The sequence below is a fragment of the Haliotis asinina genome, chromosome 5 (genome assembly GCF_037392515.1).
Source record: "Haliotis asinina isolate JCU_RB_2024 chromosome 5, JCU_Hal_asi_v2, whole genome shotgun sequence".
NCBI lineage: Eukaryota > Metazoa > Mollusca > Gastropoda > Lepetellida > Haliotidae > Haliotis > Haliotis asinina.
Genome location: NC_090284.1, coordinates 49,509,540 through 49,529,278, shown reverse-complemented (window position 1 = coordinate 49,529,278; position 19,739 = coordinate 49,509,540). Strand labels below are relative to the sequence as shown.

At 39.1% G+C, this 19,739-nt stretch overlaps 1 protein-coding gene across 1 annotated transcript; it reads right to left on the bottom strand.

Moving 5' to 3' along the window:
• Positions 1–804: 804 nt before the first annotated feature.
• On the bottom strand, positions 805–18,223 carry LOC137283898 (sodium-coupled monocarboxylate transporter 1-like). The gene is made up of 15 exons (XM_067815574.1): positions 17,858–18,223; positions 13,437–13,502; positions 12,195–12,246; positions 11,816–11,883; positions 10,760–10,914; positions 10,509–10,649; positions 9,744–9,876; positions 8,653–8,741; positions 7,430–7,545; positions 6,978–7,045; positions 5,996–6,082; positions 5,562–5,788; positions 4,240–4,340; positions 3,075–3,193; positions 805–993 (listed from the first exon to the last, which is right to left on the bottom strand). The coding sequence occupies exons 1-15, from the start codon at positions 18,221–18,223 to the stop codon at positions 805–807; spliced, it is 1,977 nt and encodes a 658-aa protein (XP_067671675.1).
• Positions 18,224–19,739: the final 1,516 nt, after the last annotated feature.

The following is a 19,739-nucleotide window of genomic DNA, read 5'->3' as shown; positions in this document are numbered from 1 at the left end:
TAAATGCTATATGTGTCACATAATAGCAAGCTATGGCTGTTGCTTAACTTGTTACCATCTTATCATTATTGAAACATTTCAGCAGCTACTATTGTGGCAAAGACTAAAGTCGTGAACTGATCGTAAACTAAATGCATGTTCTGTATTTCATCAACATAGTCATCAACAGATTTTCTGAGTTAATATTTACGCAAAAATCAACACAGACATTACTGTTAACATATTTGGCAAGTATAACAAAAACCATTAATTAGACAGTAAACTTTAATCAAATCAATAAAGAAAATAAACATTTAAAACAAACAGGGTACATATTTGCAACCTAATATAAATAACACTACTGACCAACTGGAAAGTCTTAACAATGATCAAATAGGTAGTCCAAATATACATATGTAGAGAACAATGAGTTAACATTTGTCATATAATGTGATGTCCCGATCTCTCTTAATGTAAAAACAAACTCAAAGACTGATTCAGCTGACGAATGGGCAAGGAATAGCCGGCAAACGCTGTGTATACAATAAAGAAGAAGTTAGCATCCATAAAAGTTGGTCTCCAAGAACCCCAAACTCAAAGAAACCTGCGACCATCTCAGTTCCATGACTGACATTTCTATTTGTGTTAACTGGCTGTAATCAACGGAAGGAACACGACACTAGTAAGGCAAGTTCCATACACTCATCCGACGAATATACCGGGCGTTATGTGGTAAGTATTGTCGGCAGGAGCTAAGTACTGTTCTGGGGACACTGATCTGATACCACGTTATAGTGAAGATTGTCAGTCTTAAACCAATACAGTTTATGCAAAAATTATACACTGCAGACTTCTGCGTGTACTGAATTCTTTCGGTTCCGAGTTTTTGTCGCCTTCCGGTCCAAATCCTGGATTGACCGCATCATCTTTCAGATCACCTGCATCCACGACGTACAGTATGTTGGTTCTTATCCGTAATTCGTCAGCTTCTTCATACACCTGTTTCCTGTTCTTCTGGAAGTTAAATGATAGCCACTGTGAATCAAGGTGGACACAGAGAAAGAGTGAGTGAGTTAAAATTTACAGCCAATTCTGGGATATTTCAGTCATATCGTGGCTAACACAAGTTAAGAATTCACCATAAATACATATGAATTATAAAAAAAACTGTCATGAATGCACATCGAGTAGAATGTCAAGAAAAGAAAATCGCATCTGTCTCTAAAACTGCATTATACAAATGGGCTATAGATCGCCAACAGCTGAAGGTAGATCACCATACCAGGGTCACGTAGAGTAAGAGTATTGCTAAGTTTCATCTGGGGGTTTTATGTTTTGTTTGTTTGTTGTTTAACGCTGCACTCAGCAATAGTCCAGCTATATGACGGCGCTTTGTAATCATCAAATCTGTACCAAACAATCCAGTTATCAGATTCTCAGCATCCGTCTCGACAACTGGGATACAGTGATATGTGTCAACCAAGCCTGACCACCCGATCCCGCTAGCCGTCTCTTAAGACAGGCACTGGTTGATAAAGAGACCAATTCTATCCCGGATCTTCACGGGTCTCCGGGTCTACGGGTCTAATTGTTCGTCATGATTGTTTTCAACGAAAGGCCCACAACAATGCGTTCTTCCCACTTGCTCGTCGGTGGTAACTACAATACCTTTCAAATCGGAATTAATACCAACTTCCTCACCGTCAGTGCATACCCCTTGAATGCAATTATAAGCATGTCTGAGGATGAACTGGACGAAAATGTGTGTGGTGTTACTGAGCAATTGTGCCACTTGTTAAAAAAGGATAACATGTGTATTTAAACAAGAGGCGTTGATGGGTAACAATTGAATTCAGTTTGTGTATTTGTGGCATAGGACAATATTACAATTTCCAGAGTTTTCACTTCCTCACCGACTTGCCAAAGGACATGTACAGGCGTGAGATTTTACAGTCAAATTTTCACTTTGACAGCAAAATCCCTACATTCCATATAGTGGAAAAAGGAGAAATTGTTTGCCAAAAAAGCCAACGTTTCAAGAAGTTTCATTTTCTGTTTAGACTTTTACTCTTAGTCAAAATGAGGAGAGAAAACGATTGTTGAAGTGATTAAGAGATGGACGTGAGCATGTTCAGCTTCACATACCTTTACTTAACAGAGTTACGTGCCCTTGACTGGTAGGGGCCGTTTCCTGGACGTCTCCAGGCACCTGAAACATATATCGAAAATATTCGGAAAATAGAACTTGACGCAAATTTAAACGAAGTGTGTTACCTTTGCGAATACATTGAGTCTTTCTCAGTAAAGTACAATCGTACCTTATTTTGGTTGTGTCAGATCTCGGATTCGAACCCCACATTCTCAGAGTAGGCACTTTATCGCCAGATAGTCAGCAATCTAACCCATCCATCCACCACAAAATACATCACGCAATGCATATTTCCTTCTGACAAGCCTAATTTGGTATTAGTGTCATGGCTGAAGATATGAATACACAACAATATCTCGTGACCTCGATGAAGCACTGTCGTAAGTAAGTAGTGGCATTGCGTAGTAAGCGGTTTTACTGGATGTTATTTCTTCTGACACCACAGAGTGATCTTCGACAAGGAGACCTTACTACATATCCTTGTAGGACGCAACATGACCTGATCCTGTCAACTAGGCATAGACGTCAGCGCTGCGCGAAGCAGGGACAGCAGTTGGTCAGATTAAAGAGCGACTGACTTCGGTAAGTTGAATCGGAAGAACCAGGCCTCCTTTAAAACCTTTCAAGAGTTTCTGTTTGGGACTATTTTCTTTCTGTAATACTGAGTTTCTCGAAAATTCGAGTTTAGTACATGCACTTGAAGTAATGAGAAACTAATTGAACCAACAAGATAATATTTGAAAGAGTCAAAGTTACCAGGTTTTGAAAGAAACCTATAATAACTAGTAAATAATCGATACAACCAGAACATAATCGAAACTTCGTGGGGTTTATTTCCAGTAACCTTAAGTGAAAACTGTAAGTAGCAATGAAAAATTACTCAAAATTCATCAAATACCTTTATGACTGTATGACTGCAAAGGATTTATTGGTGTAAATGACCTACCCTATTATGGTTGACTCCACATCTCAGAGGTCTGAGTATCACCTCCGGCAAGAACGGGAAGAGGCGGTCGAACAGAGGACAGATCAGGCGAGGATCAATACTGCCCGGGCGTCGCAAACCTTAAACATGCCGCAAGGTGATGACTTATTTTTACTAAACTGCTGGTGTTCGTTATAAAACAATTTAGACAGAAACAATCGTTTTTATATTACTTTCTGTCCACATATTCATTACATGATCATGAAAGAATTTCTAATTCTGTTCATGCAATCTAGCACCTTCTTTTAATTATGGTATAGAGGTATCTTTAATATGGTAAAAGCAAATACATTGTATTTCAGTAAATTTACTCAACCAAACTGAATAACACAATGAAATTAGATTATGCATAATTAAGAATATAGATGTTTCCCATATTCCTATCATCCAGGTAATTATGCATAGGGCAAAGTAGACTACAGCATCATATTATTGGAAAAGTAATGCTGGACGTTCCATGACTCCCCAAAGTTCACACTGGTAAAAACTTTGGAACAGAAATCAACGATGACAACATGGACAAGAGAACGTGTCGCAAGACTCCAACCAAAACTGATCATCATTGATAGACGTGTGCTTGGTAAAGGCCTTGCAAGAAAAAAGAGGTGGTTCATTTGCATATGGGATGCACGCGTCCTCCCATTTCATCCGGGATGTGCTCGATCAGGTTTAAGTCTGAGGAACGGGAAGGTCTCCCCATGACATCAACGTGATCGTTGCAGACGGAGTGTAGCGTAAGGACTTCAGCATCGAGTGAAGTATTATCTTGGAGAAATGTCAGCTGAGGATCATGTAACGGAATGAATGGCAGTAGGACTTTGGTCACAACTAGGTTCCGATTCTGTATGGCTGTACGATTCCATCGCACAAACTGATCCCCTTTCCCAATCGATTAATCTCAGACACTCAACACTGAGCGTGACGTGCCCCTTTATTTGCTACACCTGTACCTTGGCATCGCCTGTTTTCCTCATTTTGGACTTTTATGGTCAAATGTGTGTTGTCAGTTGCCAAGACCATGTTCAGCAAGCTACATGTCATTTCCGAATTAACCAATAACATGAGGGGCAAGATTCTAATTCTGTTGAGCATAGATTATTGATAGTATATAACTTTTGAAACAAACCGGTGATGAGGCTGACGAACATTCCCACGATGACTAGCACTGTCATTGCTGTCGGGGTGTAGAAGAGATAGGATAGCTTGTACATCGGTATGAAAGGATCACTGAAATGTGGAAAACATCTATATTAGTTGCTGAAAATAGGCAGTTGTTGGTGTGAACGGAGAGGTGGTAGCAAGAATACAGAAGCTGTAAGACAAGTAGGAACACGTGAGTATCAACGAATTTCTAGACAACTAATATACGTCGCCTTGAAGTGACTGAGTTTAGTTTTATGCCGCGTTTTGCAATATTCCAGCAATATCATTACGTTGACACCGCAAATGGATTTACACATTGTGAACATGTAAGGGAAGCGAACGCGGGTCTCCGTCTTGTGGAGCAAACGCTGTAACCATTAAGCTACGTCTTGAATAGTCGGGTATGAACTGATGACCATTGTTATGTGGCAGTGATGTTTGTTGTGTAGCAATGTCTCAAGAGTAATATATCATGTACGAAACCAAAAACGAAACTTCAGATGTGTTACTTTATGTCCATACACACCGATAGAGAACAAAGTGTTTTACTGCTGGATCCCCATTTATGGACGAAATCGGCGTACGCTAAAACAGGAGTAGGCATTAAGGGGCACTTTGTGCACGATCCACAGTCAGTAGTAGCGCGATGGGGTTACTTTCCTCTTTCAAAGGGATCAGGCATTTGCAGCAGCAGGGCATTTTGTGTCATGACTGCTAGACTACCCGTTCACGAACCATCATGGCACCCAGCTCTTGAACATTCCAGGGTTCACTTCTCAAGGTACGAAAACTTCTTCTGAGAGCATGTCATACGTGTTTGATGGGACTGAGGTCAAGAGATCTCAAAGGACGGGGTATTTAGCCATCTGCATATGCCGTTGTGTCCAGCGTATATGATCCTTTCGGTTTACCTGTGTCGGCATCGGATCAACATACTGGGCACGAAGATGAGAAGCGCGCAATCGGTTTCGTATTGTCTAGGTAGTTATGCGACCCCAAACAGTTGGCTACTTGCTGACGTTAGTCTATACGTATTTGGGGAAAATAATACCCATCACACACCCGGCAAATGTACCATTCTCATAAATAATCATCTGACAGAGTAGGTCTTAGCGCAGGGGTGAATAAGACAATAGAGACGGTGGAACCTGTAACATATGCTGTTGTAGTCATTGCTGCCGTAGTGACGGACCACTTGGAATGAGTGAGTGAGTTTATTTTTCGACGGTTTTAGCAGTATGCCAACAATATCACGGCGAGAGACACCCCTCAGAAAAAAGGGAAAAGAGAAAAAGAATTTTGTACCTTGACGCTGCTACCGTAGTGATTGTAGTTGAGCCAGAGAAAAATGCCGTTGCAGCCTCAAGTGTTGTTGCTGTTGTTGTTGTTGTTATTGCTGTCGTGGTGACGGACCAGTTGCAACCATGGGTAAAAACAGGGGAAAGTGTGTCTACGGAAACCTTGTTGGCGAATGCACCGAATCTGATCCAGCACATGAAGGCTAAGGACGTCAGAGAACCAAAAAATGCTCCCTGAAAATATTGAAAATTTCACAATAACCATATTTTTATCTGGTTTGCCCAAACGCATTTAAAGAAGTACATACATTTAGTATTTTCCGTGAAAACGTATCATGATATGATCATAAAAATGAACTGTTACACAATTTTCAGACAGAAAAAAGCTTTTAAACAATGGTTCAGTTCATTCATATGGGTTCGACCTTTGATAATACTTACCCATGCGTTTGCCCAAGGGAAGAACATGCCCAGAACGAACAACCCAAACAACGGTCCATTGAGTGTGCTGTACAAACTGTAGGAAGTCTGTTTATAGACGAACATATATAATGTAGAATTTGGATAGATTATTTCGTTCCTGCCTGATAATGTATTTAACATGCCCAACGCCACATGCACACGCTTTGGTCTGTTGAGTGAAGTCTGGTGACACGTACACGTACAACGCAACATATTACCATATGCATGAATACTCTAACGGCTCTATACGTAATGTTTCAGTTTAAATGTTTACAGGTACACTATTCCGAAGAGGAAACGTATACTAGTACGTAATACTAGTTCAAATACAAATTGAACATTTGTGACGAACGATGTCAAGTACCGAACTACAGATCAAACAACTGTTTCACCTAACAAAGAGCCATATTGCCATCAAATTGTTATACCCTCTGAATTCTAACGAAAATAGTCGAAACGTGGATGGCCAAGAGTCACTTCCAGTGGGCAAGGGTCTTTTTCCTGCCACCGGGGTTACATTGCATATTTGGTCCTAACAAATCAGGAGCAGTCTGTGAGAAGTGGGAAGAAGATTTTGAACACCTGTATTTGCCCCTGTATTGTGACTTATGCACGGGAGGATTGGAAACACATGTTCGCCAAGCATTACCGGAGGCATCCAGTTTTCAGGCATTGCAACATGTCTGTTAACCTAGTTGTCGATCGTTGCTCATACTTACAGACACATTAATTGGCCCCTGTGGTGTAGACATTATTCGTATTTCTACCTTAGAAAGTTAAAAGTTTATACCAGTCCCAGGGACGAGAAAGATTTACTGTGGAACAACTTCACCCTGAATCTGCCTGAATTATTCTAAACATGCACAGACAGAGGCATCTGTCTTAAAACAAAGATTTCGTTTTTCTTATACGTTTGGCTTGCAGTTAAAATTGGCTCAGTGTGTGTGGTTTGTAAATATACCTGCATCACAGACCCAAGTTGAGAGGCGATGACGGCGAGGCCGATAGCAATTCCCCCGAATATGAAAACTACAAACAAACACATTAGTACATATTAGATAAAGTACACAAATAACGCATTGTAATGTACACACGTTCCTAAACCACTAGCAAATTTGTAGAAACCGGATCGATATATAGTTTAGTTGTTACACCCTTCTTAAAACGCAGGTTCAAATGTGCGTTATCAGAATCCTTGTACTTTGATTAGACGTATTCCAATATTGCGTTACGGTGGACACTTCATGTGGAGCTTTATAAACGCTACTTGTGACTGAAGAAAGTCAGAAAAGACAAGTGAAGTGAATATACGACAAACAGCTATAGAAATGCAATAACACGGTTACTTGTTTCCAGGTTCATAGTGGCAACATACGTTATAAGAAGTTCATGATAATACATAATACTCCCTACCTGTAACCTTCGAAAGAATTGTCATGGACCTGTCAGAAAGGTTTGGGCAGCAATATGGCTTGATGATGTCGCAGGGGATGATGGCTGCAAGGGCATTCAAGGAGGAGGATATAGTGCTGAGGAATGAAAACGGAAGACACAATGGCATTTTTAAGAAATGTACTGATTACAGTTTCAAAAGCATCTGATGAACTTTTGTGAGATGCTAGTTTGATCATGCTGACAACAATGGAAATCAACACAGTTTCTATAAATGACATTTCCTTCTCCACTAAATGAAATAGAACAATGAATGAATAAAGTATTATTCTTCCAGTTTTTTAAGTTTGTCGTGTATATGGGGCATTTTAAGCGTTAATTAATCAATGAAAAAGTGGTGTGGTCACATGGTTCTGTTCTACTGACAGAACAAGCGTATTGAAGAATAATGCTTTTGGCCTGTATTATGTATATGTCTGCGTTTTATCATTAAGTGCTTCTGAAACATTCCAGTGCAGTCCAAATAAATTAGATATTACAACCTTGGAATTTTCACCTTCCCAAAAACCACAGATTATAGCGCCTCACGTGATATTGTCCTTTTGCCATCAACAGACAATACCCAGACTTTCTGATGCCGGCTGAGTATTGCTGCCTGGCTGTTGTGGTTGGTTCAGACGTAGCTTCTAAAAAATGGATAAGATGGTGTTTGCGATGGGCAAACTTTAAGAAATTAGTAGTTCTTTGTGGTTAACCACAATCACCTCCTGCTATGAACCAATAGCACGGATACATCACAGGTATAATGATATCATTCTGTAATATTTGGGGCACCTTGTTCGTTTCCTTTCTGGTTCTACACCGTGCACTGCAATATTCCAGTTATATGACCGTAAATGCCCGAGATAATCGAGTGACTGATATGATGAGTATCGATTTGCATCAACCATGTCAGGAAATAAGTCCAACCGTTTCTGATACTAGCCTTTTGAGACAAGCGTAGGCTGCTGAAGAAATGGATTCGTACCTGGATTTTGTGACGGGCCATGGAAATTGTGACCAGGCACTTACATTCTATTACCACTACCACCTCCACTCCATAGAAAACCCTCAGAATCTTTCTTTCAAGGAAGGGACGTATCTTTGTAAAATGAATAGCGATTTCTCAGCCACTTGTGGTTTTATCTTGAAATACTTATTGATGCAATAAATATCTTGTGAAAGTTCAGAAAACAACGAATTACCTCAAACTTCCGCTGAAGATACACGACACAAACACCCCTGGTATTCCGGAGATATGGCCAAAGATGTCCATCACAAACAAGGGCAGGAGCTGAAAAGGAAAATAATCCACTCAAGAAAGAAAATATTTCTTCATAATTTATCACCCCTTTTTCATATTTGGTATTTTAATGCTCTTATGAGTTCATGTCAATGTAATCTAATTTGTTCTATTTAATAACCCTGTATACTTACAGAATACACTTCGTATTTTCTTTCATTATGAATACACCCTTTCACAAGTGACTTTCAGTGATCTATTCATAAAATTTCACCTCGATGTTAATGCTTTTACACCCAAAGGAAACTGTTTTGGTAGATCATTGAAACTGATTTTTCTTTCATGTTGACGTTGAATATTTCAATTCTTGTTATATAAATTGAACGTGTTCCGGCGATCGAGTACAACCTGTCAACATGTTGGTTTATCATGATGAATATGCTTCTTCAGATTTGTGCAGACTATATGAATAACGCCTCTGGCATGCCAAATCTGAATGATAAGCTTGTGAAATATGATTTCAAGTCACGTCCACCTGTGAATCAAAACAAGATAACTGTCTATCTGACCGACTGTAACTGGGTTATGGATATTTTATTAACATTTAACCTGTGCTGTACTAGGTAGCTGAAGTATCCAAAAGAACACAGTGGTACCTTTCAGAAATTTACATAGACATTGAACCTTATCGCTGACGGTTCTCAGGTACTTGTTGACACAACGTCTGGCTGTCCTCGCGTGTTGCTGACTAAGGACAGAAGCTCTGTTATTGACAAGAAAGCGTTGACAATTGCGGGTTTCCAATGTGACCGAATCTCCTTTACCTCGAATAATGACAACCAAAGTGCTGCTTAGAGCTAGCCAGTTTGCAGACACCAGAATGAAAGACACAATACCAGCGTGTCAAAATACAAAGTTCACATAGTGGATAGATCTTTATTCATGGATACTGTATTTGTATGTGACATGTATATAGATATAAATTATCCATTATGAACCCTCCTTCTAAAACTATTTGCATACATTAAATGATTATAGTAACTAGTACTATACCTGATCAGATCTGCTGATTAATTTGTTGAACTTGATTGGGTGACAGTCGGCGTAGAAGGCGTACATGACGATGCCGATCATGCAGCAAAGGCTGACGATGAGGATGAGGCCGGGCAGGTTTATGAGGTATATCCTTAGAAATCAACTGAGGGCCATAAACAAAATACGAAGCCAACATGTCCTATGATTTTCTAAAGGTATTTGGTGTCTTGCAAAAATGCCCAAATATCTTATCTCAGTTCATTCACTAAAATTTCGGAAGAATGAGCATGTGTACATGTTCAGGTTTTATGTGATATATATATTATTTTTCTATATATTATATTTATATTATATTATATTTATATTCTAAACATACTCCTGTATAAATGTTGGCGTATTTGTTGGTGTAAATATGGTTATATTACGCTAAATACATTTAAACCATTCCCTCTGTGTGGAACAATATTCCAAGCAGTGCATTTGGTGTCAGCATTTGATAACTTTGGAGGACTATCCTTCACACGTGCCACTCAGTGACCTACGATAATGGATGAAACGTTGTTTTATTATGGCTACTTCCGTCCATGTCATGGCAAAACTTTAAAAAAATGTATCCATGACTTTCCAAAATATTGGCATCAGTGCCCACAATGATCTTCATGACACTTTGCATGCTATGTTACTGAGATTTTGGTGAACAATTTTGATTTGAAAATTCATTCGGTCTCATCTTATTTACAAGATAATAAGTCCATACTATATAGAATTTTGCTGCATACTCACAGCTTGGCTTTAAATACAGATGGACAAGACATGGCTCTCTGGACCTGAGCCTGGTTAACGCCATACAGTGACAACCACATGAAGCCCCCTCCCACTACAACTGACCAGAAAGAGTGGCGGGTTGTGGGGTCAAAGCTGAAACTGAAACAAAGACAATACACTGGGTTCAAAGAACGAATGATGAATGACATAACTCCTTGTAATTATTATATAAACATTATGATGAATGATGTCAAAGGAACTACGAGTACTCGTTGAAATAAATCCTTGATCTGTTCCCGGCGATGTCCCAGGCGTTCTGGAAGCCACCCATGATGATGGAGCCCTGGATGAGAACCGCCAACAGCCCCGCCACAATGACAAAAGCCTGGAAGGTGTCAGTCCACAACACAGCCTTCATTCCCCCCTAGAACACAGAAATGGTTGACGGTTTAGGTACAGAGTTTGTAACAGGTTGTGGGGGAGTTGTCGGTAGGCACTATACTGGTGTTGGTAAACTGTATCAGAGTAGTCTTTCCTTCCACATAAAGTGTGTGGTGGGATTTTTATCACTGATTTCAGCTATACTATATTTTTATGATAATAATAATAATTTATCAATGGCCTTAGTAATAATGTGAAACATTTATCCTGTAAAGGCTCCCCAAGCAGGATGTGTTTCTGTTTGCGACATGATCAAACTAACGAATCCCATGGGAATTTAGATTCTGAATACTTTTATCCATCCAGCTACTGACCTATTGGATTACTCCTCAACAGCAAGCCAACTTATACCAGGAAAAGACTTAAATTATTGTGCAAAAGAGGGGATCGACTCTCGGCTTTCAGTGTAACGAGTAAACACTTTAACCACGACACTATCTGTACCGACCCGTGAAGGTCCCGGGGTGGAATAGGCTTACAGCAACCCATGCTTGCCATACAAGGCGACTGTGCTTGTCGTAAGAGGCGACTTGGTTGACACATGTCATCGGTTCCCAATTGCGCAGATCGATGCTCATGTTGTTGATCACTGGATTGTCTGGTCCAGACTCGATTATTTACAGATTGCCGCCATATGGCTGGAATATTGCTGAACTCACTCACTATCTGTACCCTTCCCTCCTCGTTAATCTGACGCGATGTGCTATAGCTGAAAGACCAAAGTCACTCTTGCGACCAGTAAAGGTTCTCACGGTTTATCGCATAGGGTCATGCAAGCTGATAAGGGTTGTTGAACATTGTGAGAGACATACTGAGCACATCTCATGCATCATCCGTATATACAGCTGTCAATAGGTTAACAACGTCAACAAAACGTGACTTACCAGTGCTGTGTACAGTGTCACAATGACTCCAGCGGCAATCAGAGATCCCCATAAATCAAGTCCGGTCACTTCACGAAAATCAAGACAGCATCAACAAAACAGATAAACTATCAACAAATACGCTCGAACAGGTAAACCCAATGCCTAATCAAAGCAATCCGAAAGGAGTGGTAATATATTTATGGATTACTAGCGAGTGTTCTACAGAAGCACACAGACTAGTATATTCAATTCTGTTAATGTTATCACTTTCTTCCATAAATGAAGAACAGAGGTTCTCTCTCAAGCACAAAATTATCATATAAATGGTGTCATATTTTTAAGTTAATATGTTAACCTTAATTGATATTACGAGTCCTTTTCGTAATTGAAGATATACCTGCATTCAGAGCCAGGGAAGGAGCGTAGAGGCAGAACGACATATACACACTCTGTAAATATAATAACACTGAAATAAGATTGAACTCCATTACTCTAGATCGAAAACAGTAAAATACGTAGAAAGACAGGTTTGATACATTTTGGATAACAACTTCTTTAAAACATTATAGATTCCTATATCGACGTTGAGCAAGAGGGACAACGGTATATGATTCTGTACCGAAACTTACCGTCATAATATTGTAACGAAATCTTTAATATCCATCAGCTTATATACCTTTGCTATGGTTCATCAACTTCGAAAACGCCAATCAAACAGAACATTACATAGTACAAATACATTGTTGAGGTCATTCAAATCTTACTCTGACGTAATGCTTGAATGATGTCACACGTGAAACGACATCTAAAGATGTCAATTGTTGATCATGCGACATTGCTAGTCGTGATCATTGTATTTTCAGGGGGCTAAAACGAATTCAGAAGATATAATAAAGACATCTGTATACCCATTTATGTCAAACATGTTCCGTTTGAGGATTTACGTATTACCCGCGTTTGAGAAAGCATACAACTATGTTTGATAGGGACTAACAATGACAGAAAAACAGACAAGAAGTTATTCGACTGTGTTTGAAACTGGTGTCATAGGTACTGAGGGGGCTTCAGTTTGTAGAGCGTCTGCAATTGTGTGGTGCCTAGTAACGTTTTAATAACGCTTGTAAATTGTAACGATTTTTATCGATTATTTCATAAAAAGCAGACCTTCTTTGTCTGGTTAATTTATCCTGATGGAATGCCGCTGTGTGGACCTGGATCAGCGACAACAGTTCCAGATGGTGCACAGTGTGCGAAAAACTTTCCATAGCTAGCTATGCCTGGAAATTATTTTCCCACAACTTGCCCGATATTTGAAAGATAACAAGAATAATATTACAGAAACGTTAAATACCATCATTTATCAGGTCATGACCTTGAAGGACTTAAAGGAGTATTAACACTTGACAAGTCGTAGAGAGTGACATATTTTTAAAATGATCCAGAGAAGAATCATTTGCTATTCCGGCCAGTGACCGTGGGTATTTACTGGCCCGACTTGATACTTACTAGTCACGAGCTAATACGCCAGTGGTAATTTCGCACACTGATGGTGACGTACATACAAACAGTATATAAACTGTACACCAACACATCATCTATACATCCTGTATCCTAAGTGTTGAAGACACTGTGGACTTACGGTTTGCAGAATGTAGAGCAGAGAGGCAAGAACACGGACATTCTTGTTGAAACGCATTTCTAGGTACTGAAAACAAAGAAATAGTATTACATGATAATTCGTCAGCCAGAATGTACAGTACTCCTTCGTCTCTTTGTATAAAGAAATTAAGTCTCGTCAACATACATTTCTAATTACATATATGGTGAAATACGCTATGCATGTGTTGTTTAATATGCATTTTAACTGCCACGAAAACTAACAGTTACATGAAAGACTTCAATTCAGTAAAGCGCGCGCATGTGTCAGTCGACGTAAAGTACCCGAGAAGATGATCGTGTTGTGTAGTTTTGACATTATGCTAAGGTTCATGGCCATGTGAATAATATATGAACTGTTTTGATGCTTGTTGTTTTATGCTGCACTTAATACCATATAGTATTCCTGACAGCGGTCTGCGAAAACATAAATTTGCACTGGAGAATTATGAGCATTGACATACACGTTATTGGCACACGACATCAACATCAGCAATGTCAACCATCCCAGATCTCGTCAACTGACTTTTGTAGAAGTGTAGATAGTTGAAAATAAATTCCATACAAATGAAACGGGTTTCACAACTTGATACCTGGTAATCCTCTCGTTTCAAAAAGTATACGCAATAAGAATATAAAAATACAACATGTAATGTAAGGCATGAATGTCCCTTGTAGATACATTCCAGGTGAAATCATTACGGATTCATGTAATGTAAGGCATGAATGTCCCTTGTAGATACATTCCAGGTGAAATCATTATGGATTCATGTAATGTAAGGCATGAATGTCCCTTGTAGATACATTCCAGGTGAAATCATTATGGATTCATGTAATGTAAGGCGTGAATGTCCCTTGTAGATACATTCCAGGTGAAATCATTATGGATTCATGTAATGTAAGGCGTGAATGTCCCTTGTAGATACATTCCAGGTGAAATCATTATGGATTCATGTAATGTAAGGCATGAATGTCCCTTGTAGATACATTCCAGGTGAAATCATTATGGATTCATGTAATGTAAGGCATGAATGTCCCTTGTAGATACATTCCAGATGAAATCATTATGGATTCATGTAATGTAAGGCGTGAATGTCCCTTGTAGATACATTCCAGGTGAAATCATTATGGATTCATGTAATGTAAGGCGTGAATGTCCCTTGTAGATACATTCCAGGTGAAATCATTATGGATTCATGTAATGTAAGGCATGAATGTCCCTTGTAGATACATTCCAGGTGAAATCATTATGGATTCATGTAATGTAAGGCATGAATGTCCCTTGTAGATACATTCCAGGTGAAATCATTATGGATTCATGTAACGTAAGGCATGAATGTCCCTTGTAGATACATTCCAGGTGAAATCATTATGGATTCATGTAATGTAAGGCATGAATGTCCCTTGTAGATACATTCCAGGTGAAATCATTACGGATTCATGTAATGTAAGGCATGAATGTCCCTTGTAGATACATTCCAGGTGAAATCATTATGGATTCATGTAATGTAAGGCATGAATGTCCCTTGTAGATACATTCCAGATGAAATCATTATGGATTCATGTAATGTAAGGCGTGAATGTCCCTTGTAGATACATTCCAGGTGAAATCATTATGGATTCATGTAATGTAAGGCATGAATGTCCCTTGTAGATACATTCCAGGTGAAATCATTACGGATTCATGTAATGTAAGGCATGAATGTCCCTTGTAGATACATTCCAGGTGAAATCATTATGGATTCATGTAATGTAAGGCATGAATGTCCCTTGTAGATACATTCCAGGTGAAATCATTATGGATTCATGTAATGTAAGGCGTGAATGTCCCTTGTAGATACATTCCAGGTGAAATCATTATGGATTCATGTAATGTAAGGCGTGAATGTCCCTTGTAGATACATTCCAGATGAAATCATTATGGATTCATGTAATGTAAGGCGTGAATGTCCCTTGTAGATACATTCCAGGTGAAATCATTATGGATTCATGTAATGTAAGGCATGAATGTCCCTTGTAGATACATTCCAGGTGAAATCATTATGGATTCATGTAATGTAAGGCATGAATGTCCCTTGTAGATACATTCCAGGTGAAATCATTATGGATTCATGTAATGTAAGGCATGAATGTCCCTTGTAGATACATTCCAGGTGAAATCATTATGGATTCATGTAACGTAAGGCATGAATGTCCCTTGTAGATACATTCCAGGTGAAATCATTATGGATTCATGTAATGTAAGGCATGAATGTCCCTTGTAGATACATTCCAGGTGAAATCATTATGGATTCATGTAATGTAAGGCATGAATGTCCCTTGTAGATACATTCCAGGTGAAATCATTATGGATTCATGTAATGTAAGGCATGAATGTCCCTTGTAGATACATTCCAGGTGAAATCATTATGGATTCATGTAATGTAAGGCATGAATGTCCCTTGTAGATACATTCCAGGTGAAATCATTATGGATTCATGTAATGTAAGGCATGAATGTCCCTTGTAGATACATTCCAGGTGAAATCATTATGGATTCATGTAATGTAAGGCATGAATGTCCCTTGTAGATACATTCCAGATGAAATCATTATGGATTCATGTAATGTAAGGCATGAATGTCCCTTGTAGATACATTCCAGGTGAAATCATTATGGATTCATGTAATGTAAGGCATGAATGTCCCTTGTAGATACATTCCAGGTGAAATCATTATGGATTCATGTAATGTAAGGCATGAATGTCCCTTGTAGATACATTCCAGGTGAAATCATTATGGATTCATGTAATGTAAGGCATGAATGTCCCTTGTAGATACATTCCAGGTGAAATCATTATGGATTCATGTAATGTAAGGCGTGAATGTCCCTTGTAGATACATTCCAGGTGAAATCATTATGGATTCATGTAATGTAAGGCGTGAATGTCCCTTGTAGATACATTCCAGGTGAAATCATTATGGATTCATGTAATGTAAGGCGTGAATGTCCCTTGTAGATACATTCCAGGTGAAATCATTATGGATTCATGTAATGTAAGGCGTGAATGTCCCTTGTAGATACATTCCAGGTGAAATCATTATGGATTCATGTAATGTAAGGCGTGAATGTCCCTTGTAGATACATTCCAGATGAAATCATTATGGATTCATGTAATGTAAGGCATGAATGTCCCTTGTAGATACATTCCAGGTGAAATCATTATGGATTCATGTAATGTAAGGCATGAATGTCCCTTGTAGATACATTCCAGGTGAAATCATTATGGATTCATGTAATGTAAGGCATGAATGTCCCTTGTAGATACATTCCAGGTGAAATCATTATGGATTCATGTAATGTAAGGCATGAATGTCCCTTGTAGATACATTCCAGGTGAAATCATTATGGATTCATGTAATGTAAGGCGTGAATGTCCCTTGTAGATACATTCCAGGTGAAATCATTATGGATTCATGTAATGTAAGGCGTGAATGTCCCTTGTAGATACATTCCAGGTGAAATCATTATGGATTCATGTAATGTAAGGCGTGAATGTCCCTTGTAGATACATTCCAGGTGAAATCATTATGGATTCATGTAATGTAAGGCGTGAATGTCCCTTGTAGATACATTCCAGGTGAAATCATTATGGATTCATGTAATGTAAGGCGTGAATGTCCCTTGTAGATACATTCCAGGTGAAATCATTATGGATTCATGTAATGTAAGGCGTGAATGTCCCTTGTAGATACATTCCAGGTGAAATCATTATGGATTCATGTAATGTAAGGCGTGAATGTCCCTTGTAGATACATTCCAGATGAAATCATTATGGATTCATGTAATGTAAGGCATGAATGTCCCTTGTAGATACATTCCAGGTGAAATCATTATGGATTCATGTAATGTAAGGCGTGAATGTCCCTTGTAGATACATTCCAGGTGAAATCATTATGGATTCATGTAATGTAAGGCATGAATGTCCCTTGTAGATACATTCCAGGTGAAATCATTATGGATTCATGTAATGTAAGGCATGAATGTCCCTTGTAGATACATTCCAGGTGAAATCATTATGGATTCATGTAATGTAAGGCATGAATGTCCCTTGTAGATACATTCCAGGTGAAATCATTATGGATTCATGTAATGTAAGGCATGAATGTCCCTTGTAGATACATTCCAGGTGAAATCATTATGGATTCATGTAATGTAAGGCATGAATGTCCCTTGTAGATACATTCCAGGTGAAATCATTATGGATTTATAAGGAGGATCGTTTTTCTATTTTCTTTAAACAGGAGGAAGAGATAACCTGGGCTCACGCTGGACCGAGTCTAGTTAGTCTAGTAGGTAACATATACCAGGAATAGTCACAGCCTATGCTGCCGTGTCATTGTAGGAATTACTGATAGAATACTCACCTGGAATACACTTGTCACGCTGAGGTTGTAGAAGAACGGAATGAATACTACCGAGGATATGGCCATTGCAAAAACAAATGCAAGGCATAACCACCAGAACATCGTCGTGTAGTTGTACATCTCAGCCGGCGTTCCCAGCAACGTCAATGCAGATAGAAACGTCACCAGCATTGACATAGCAACGGGAAATACGTACATATCTTTACCTCCCAATAGGTAATCCCGAGAATTAACTTTCTTTCTGTCCTTGATTGCATAGAAAAGTCCGATTCCAGCCGATATTGCCAAGGTGAGACTGAAAAGGACATAGTCAGTGATAGTGAAGGTCTTCTTCTGTCCAGTGTAGATGCTGTAGTCCCCGGACATGATGGATGGTCAGTGTTGTCCACGCTGGTTCCTCATGTGCGTCCACACTTCCCTAGAACCAGTTTACACCTCTCAGTTCTCTCTTTCCGTCTCTTCCACTCAGTTCACTCGGCCGTTGTGAATGTTTCAGGTCACGGCGAGTGCTTGTGTATAAGAAATATAATACTATGTTAGTATACTCAATGGAAAACTGCCACTGCTCAACAAGGTAAAGCTCTTTCATGTTTTCGAATGCATTTTTATTGGTAGGAATATAGTTTCTTATGGTTATATAATCTTATGATGTTTTTTAAATATCATGACATAAAGATTTAGACAATTTCAATAGATTTTGTTAAGAACTGTCGAGCGATATCACTCAACAGGTTCAATGTTTCAATTCGGAAAGCATACACTAGTCCTGTACCGAATGAATGGATAGATATAGAATTCACGTTCCTTGAAGCCTGTTAACTTTGGCAATTCCGCAATGGTGACTGGTCCCAGCTCAGAGTGAACACACTCTGTAAACACACTCTGTAAACACACTTTGTTACCCTTGATAAACAAAACTTGAAGACAAGTGAACACACTTCAGGCACTTAATCACCAAACTATGGGCACATAACGAACCTTCACACAAAATAAAAGAGATTCAGATAACACATCACCTAAATATTGGCACCAAATGAACACTTAGAAACCACATCACCAAAACCTTGACACAAAATGAACACGATTCAGATAACACATCGTCAAAACCTTCACACAAAATGAACACGTCCAAGGTACTACATCACCAAAACCTTAACATAAAATGAACAATTTCTCGTACCATAACACCAAACGTTCACAAGATAAACAGATAGCAGGTCACCATTGCGTCATAATGTGCATTTCTAACAAAACCCTAAAAATCAAATTACCATCTGGTCGAAACTGTCCACACAGTGTCTTAATCCATTTGCAATTGCAACATGTTTTCAATGTCAATATCAACAGAATACCAACAGAAACATGCACACAGATATAAAATCAATACTCACGGTTATGTACCATAATGAACATACACGTGTCACGGTTCAAACGTACTGAAATGAACTACAGCATTTTTTGGTACTCGGCTTCATATACTGCGGACGCTGTGTCGTGTCCTTTACATGATCAGACACGTTTGTTGGTGGCTTTGTATCGTCGTTTCGCCTCAGTGATGTATTTGAAGACCGTCTGCACCAAAGTACATACATACACACACACACACACACACACACACACACACACACACACACACACACACATACATACATACATACATACATACATACGCACGCACGAAGCTGTGTTGCGCACATATCCAGGGGGCGGTGGGGTAGCCTAATGGTTAAAGCGTTGGCTCGTCACGCCGAAGACCCGGGTTCGATTCCCCACGTGGGTATTGCTGGAATATTGCTAAAAGCGGCGTAAAACTAAACTCACTCACTCACACACTCACATATCCACGTGAATTGTACATGCTCAAGGCACTGGAGTGTTTCCT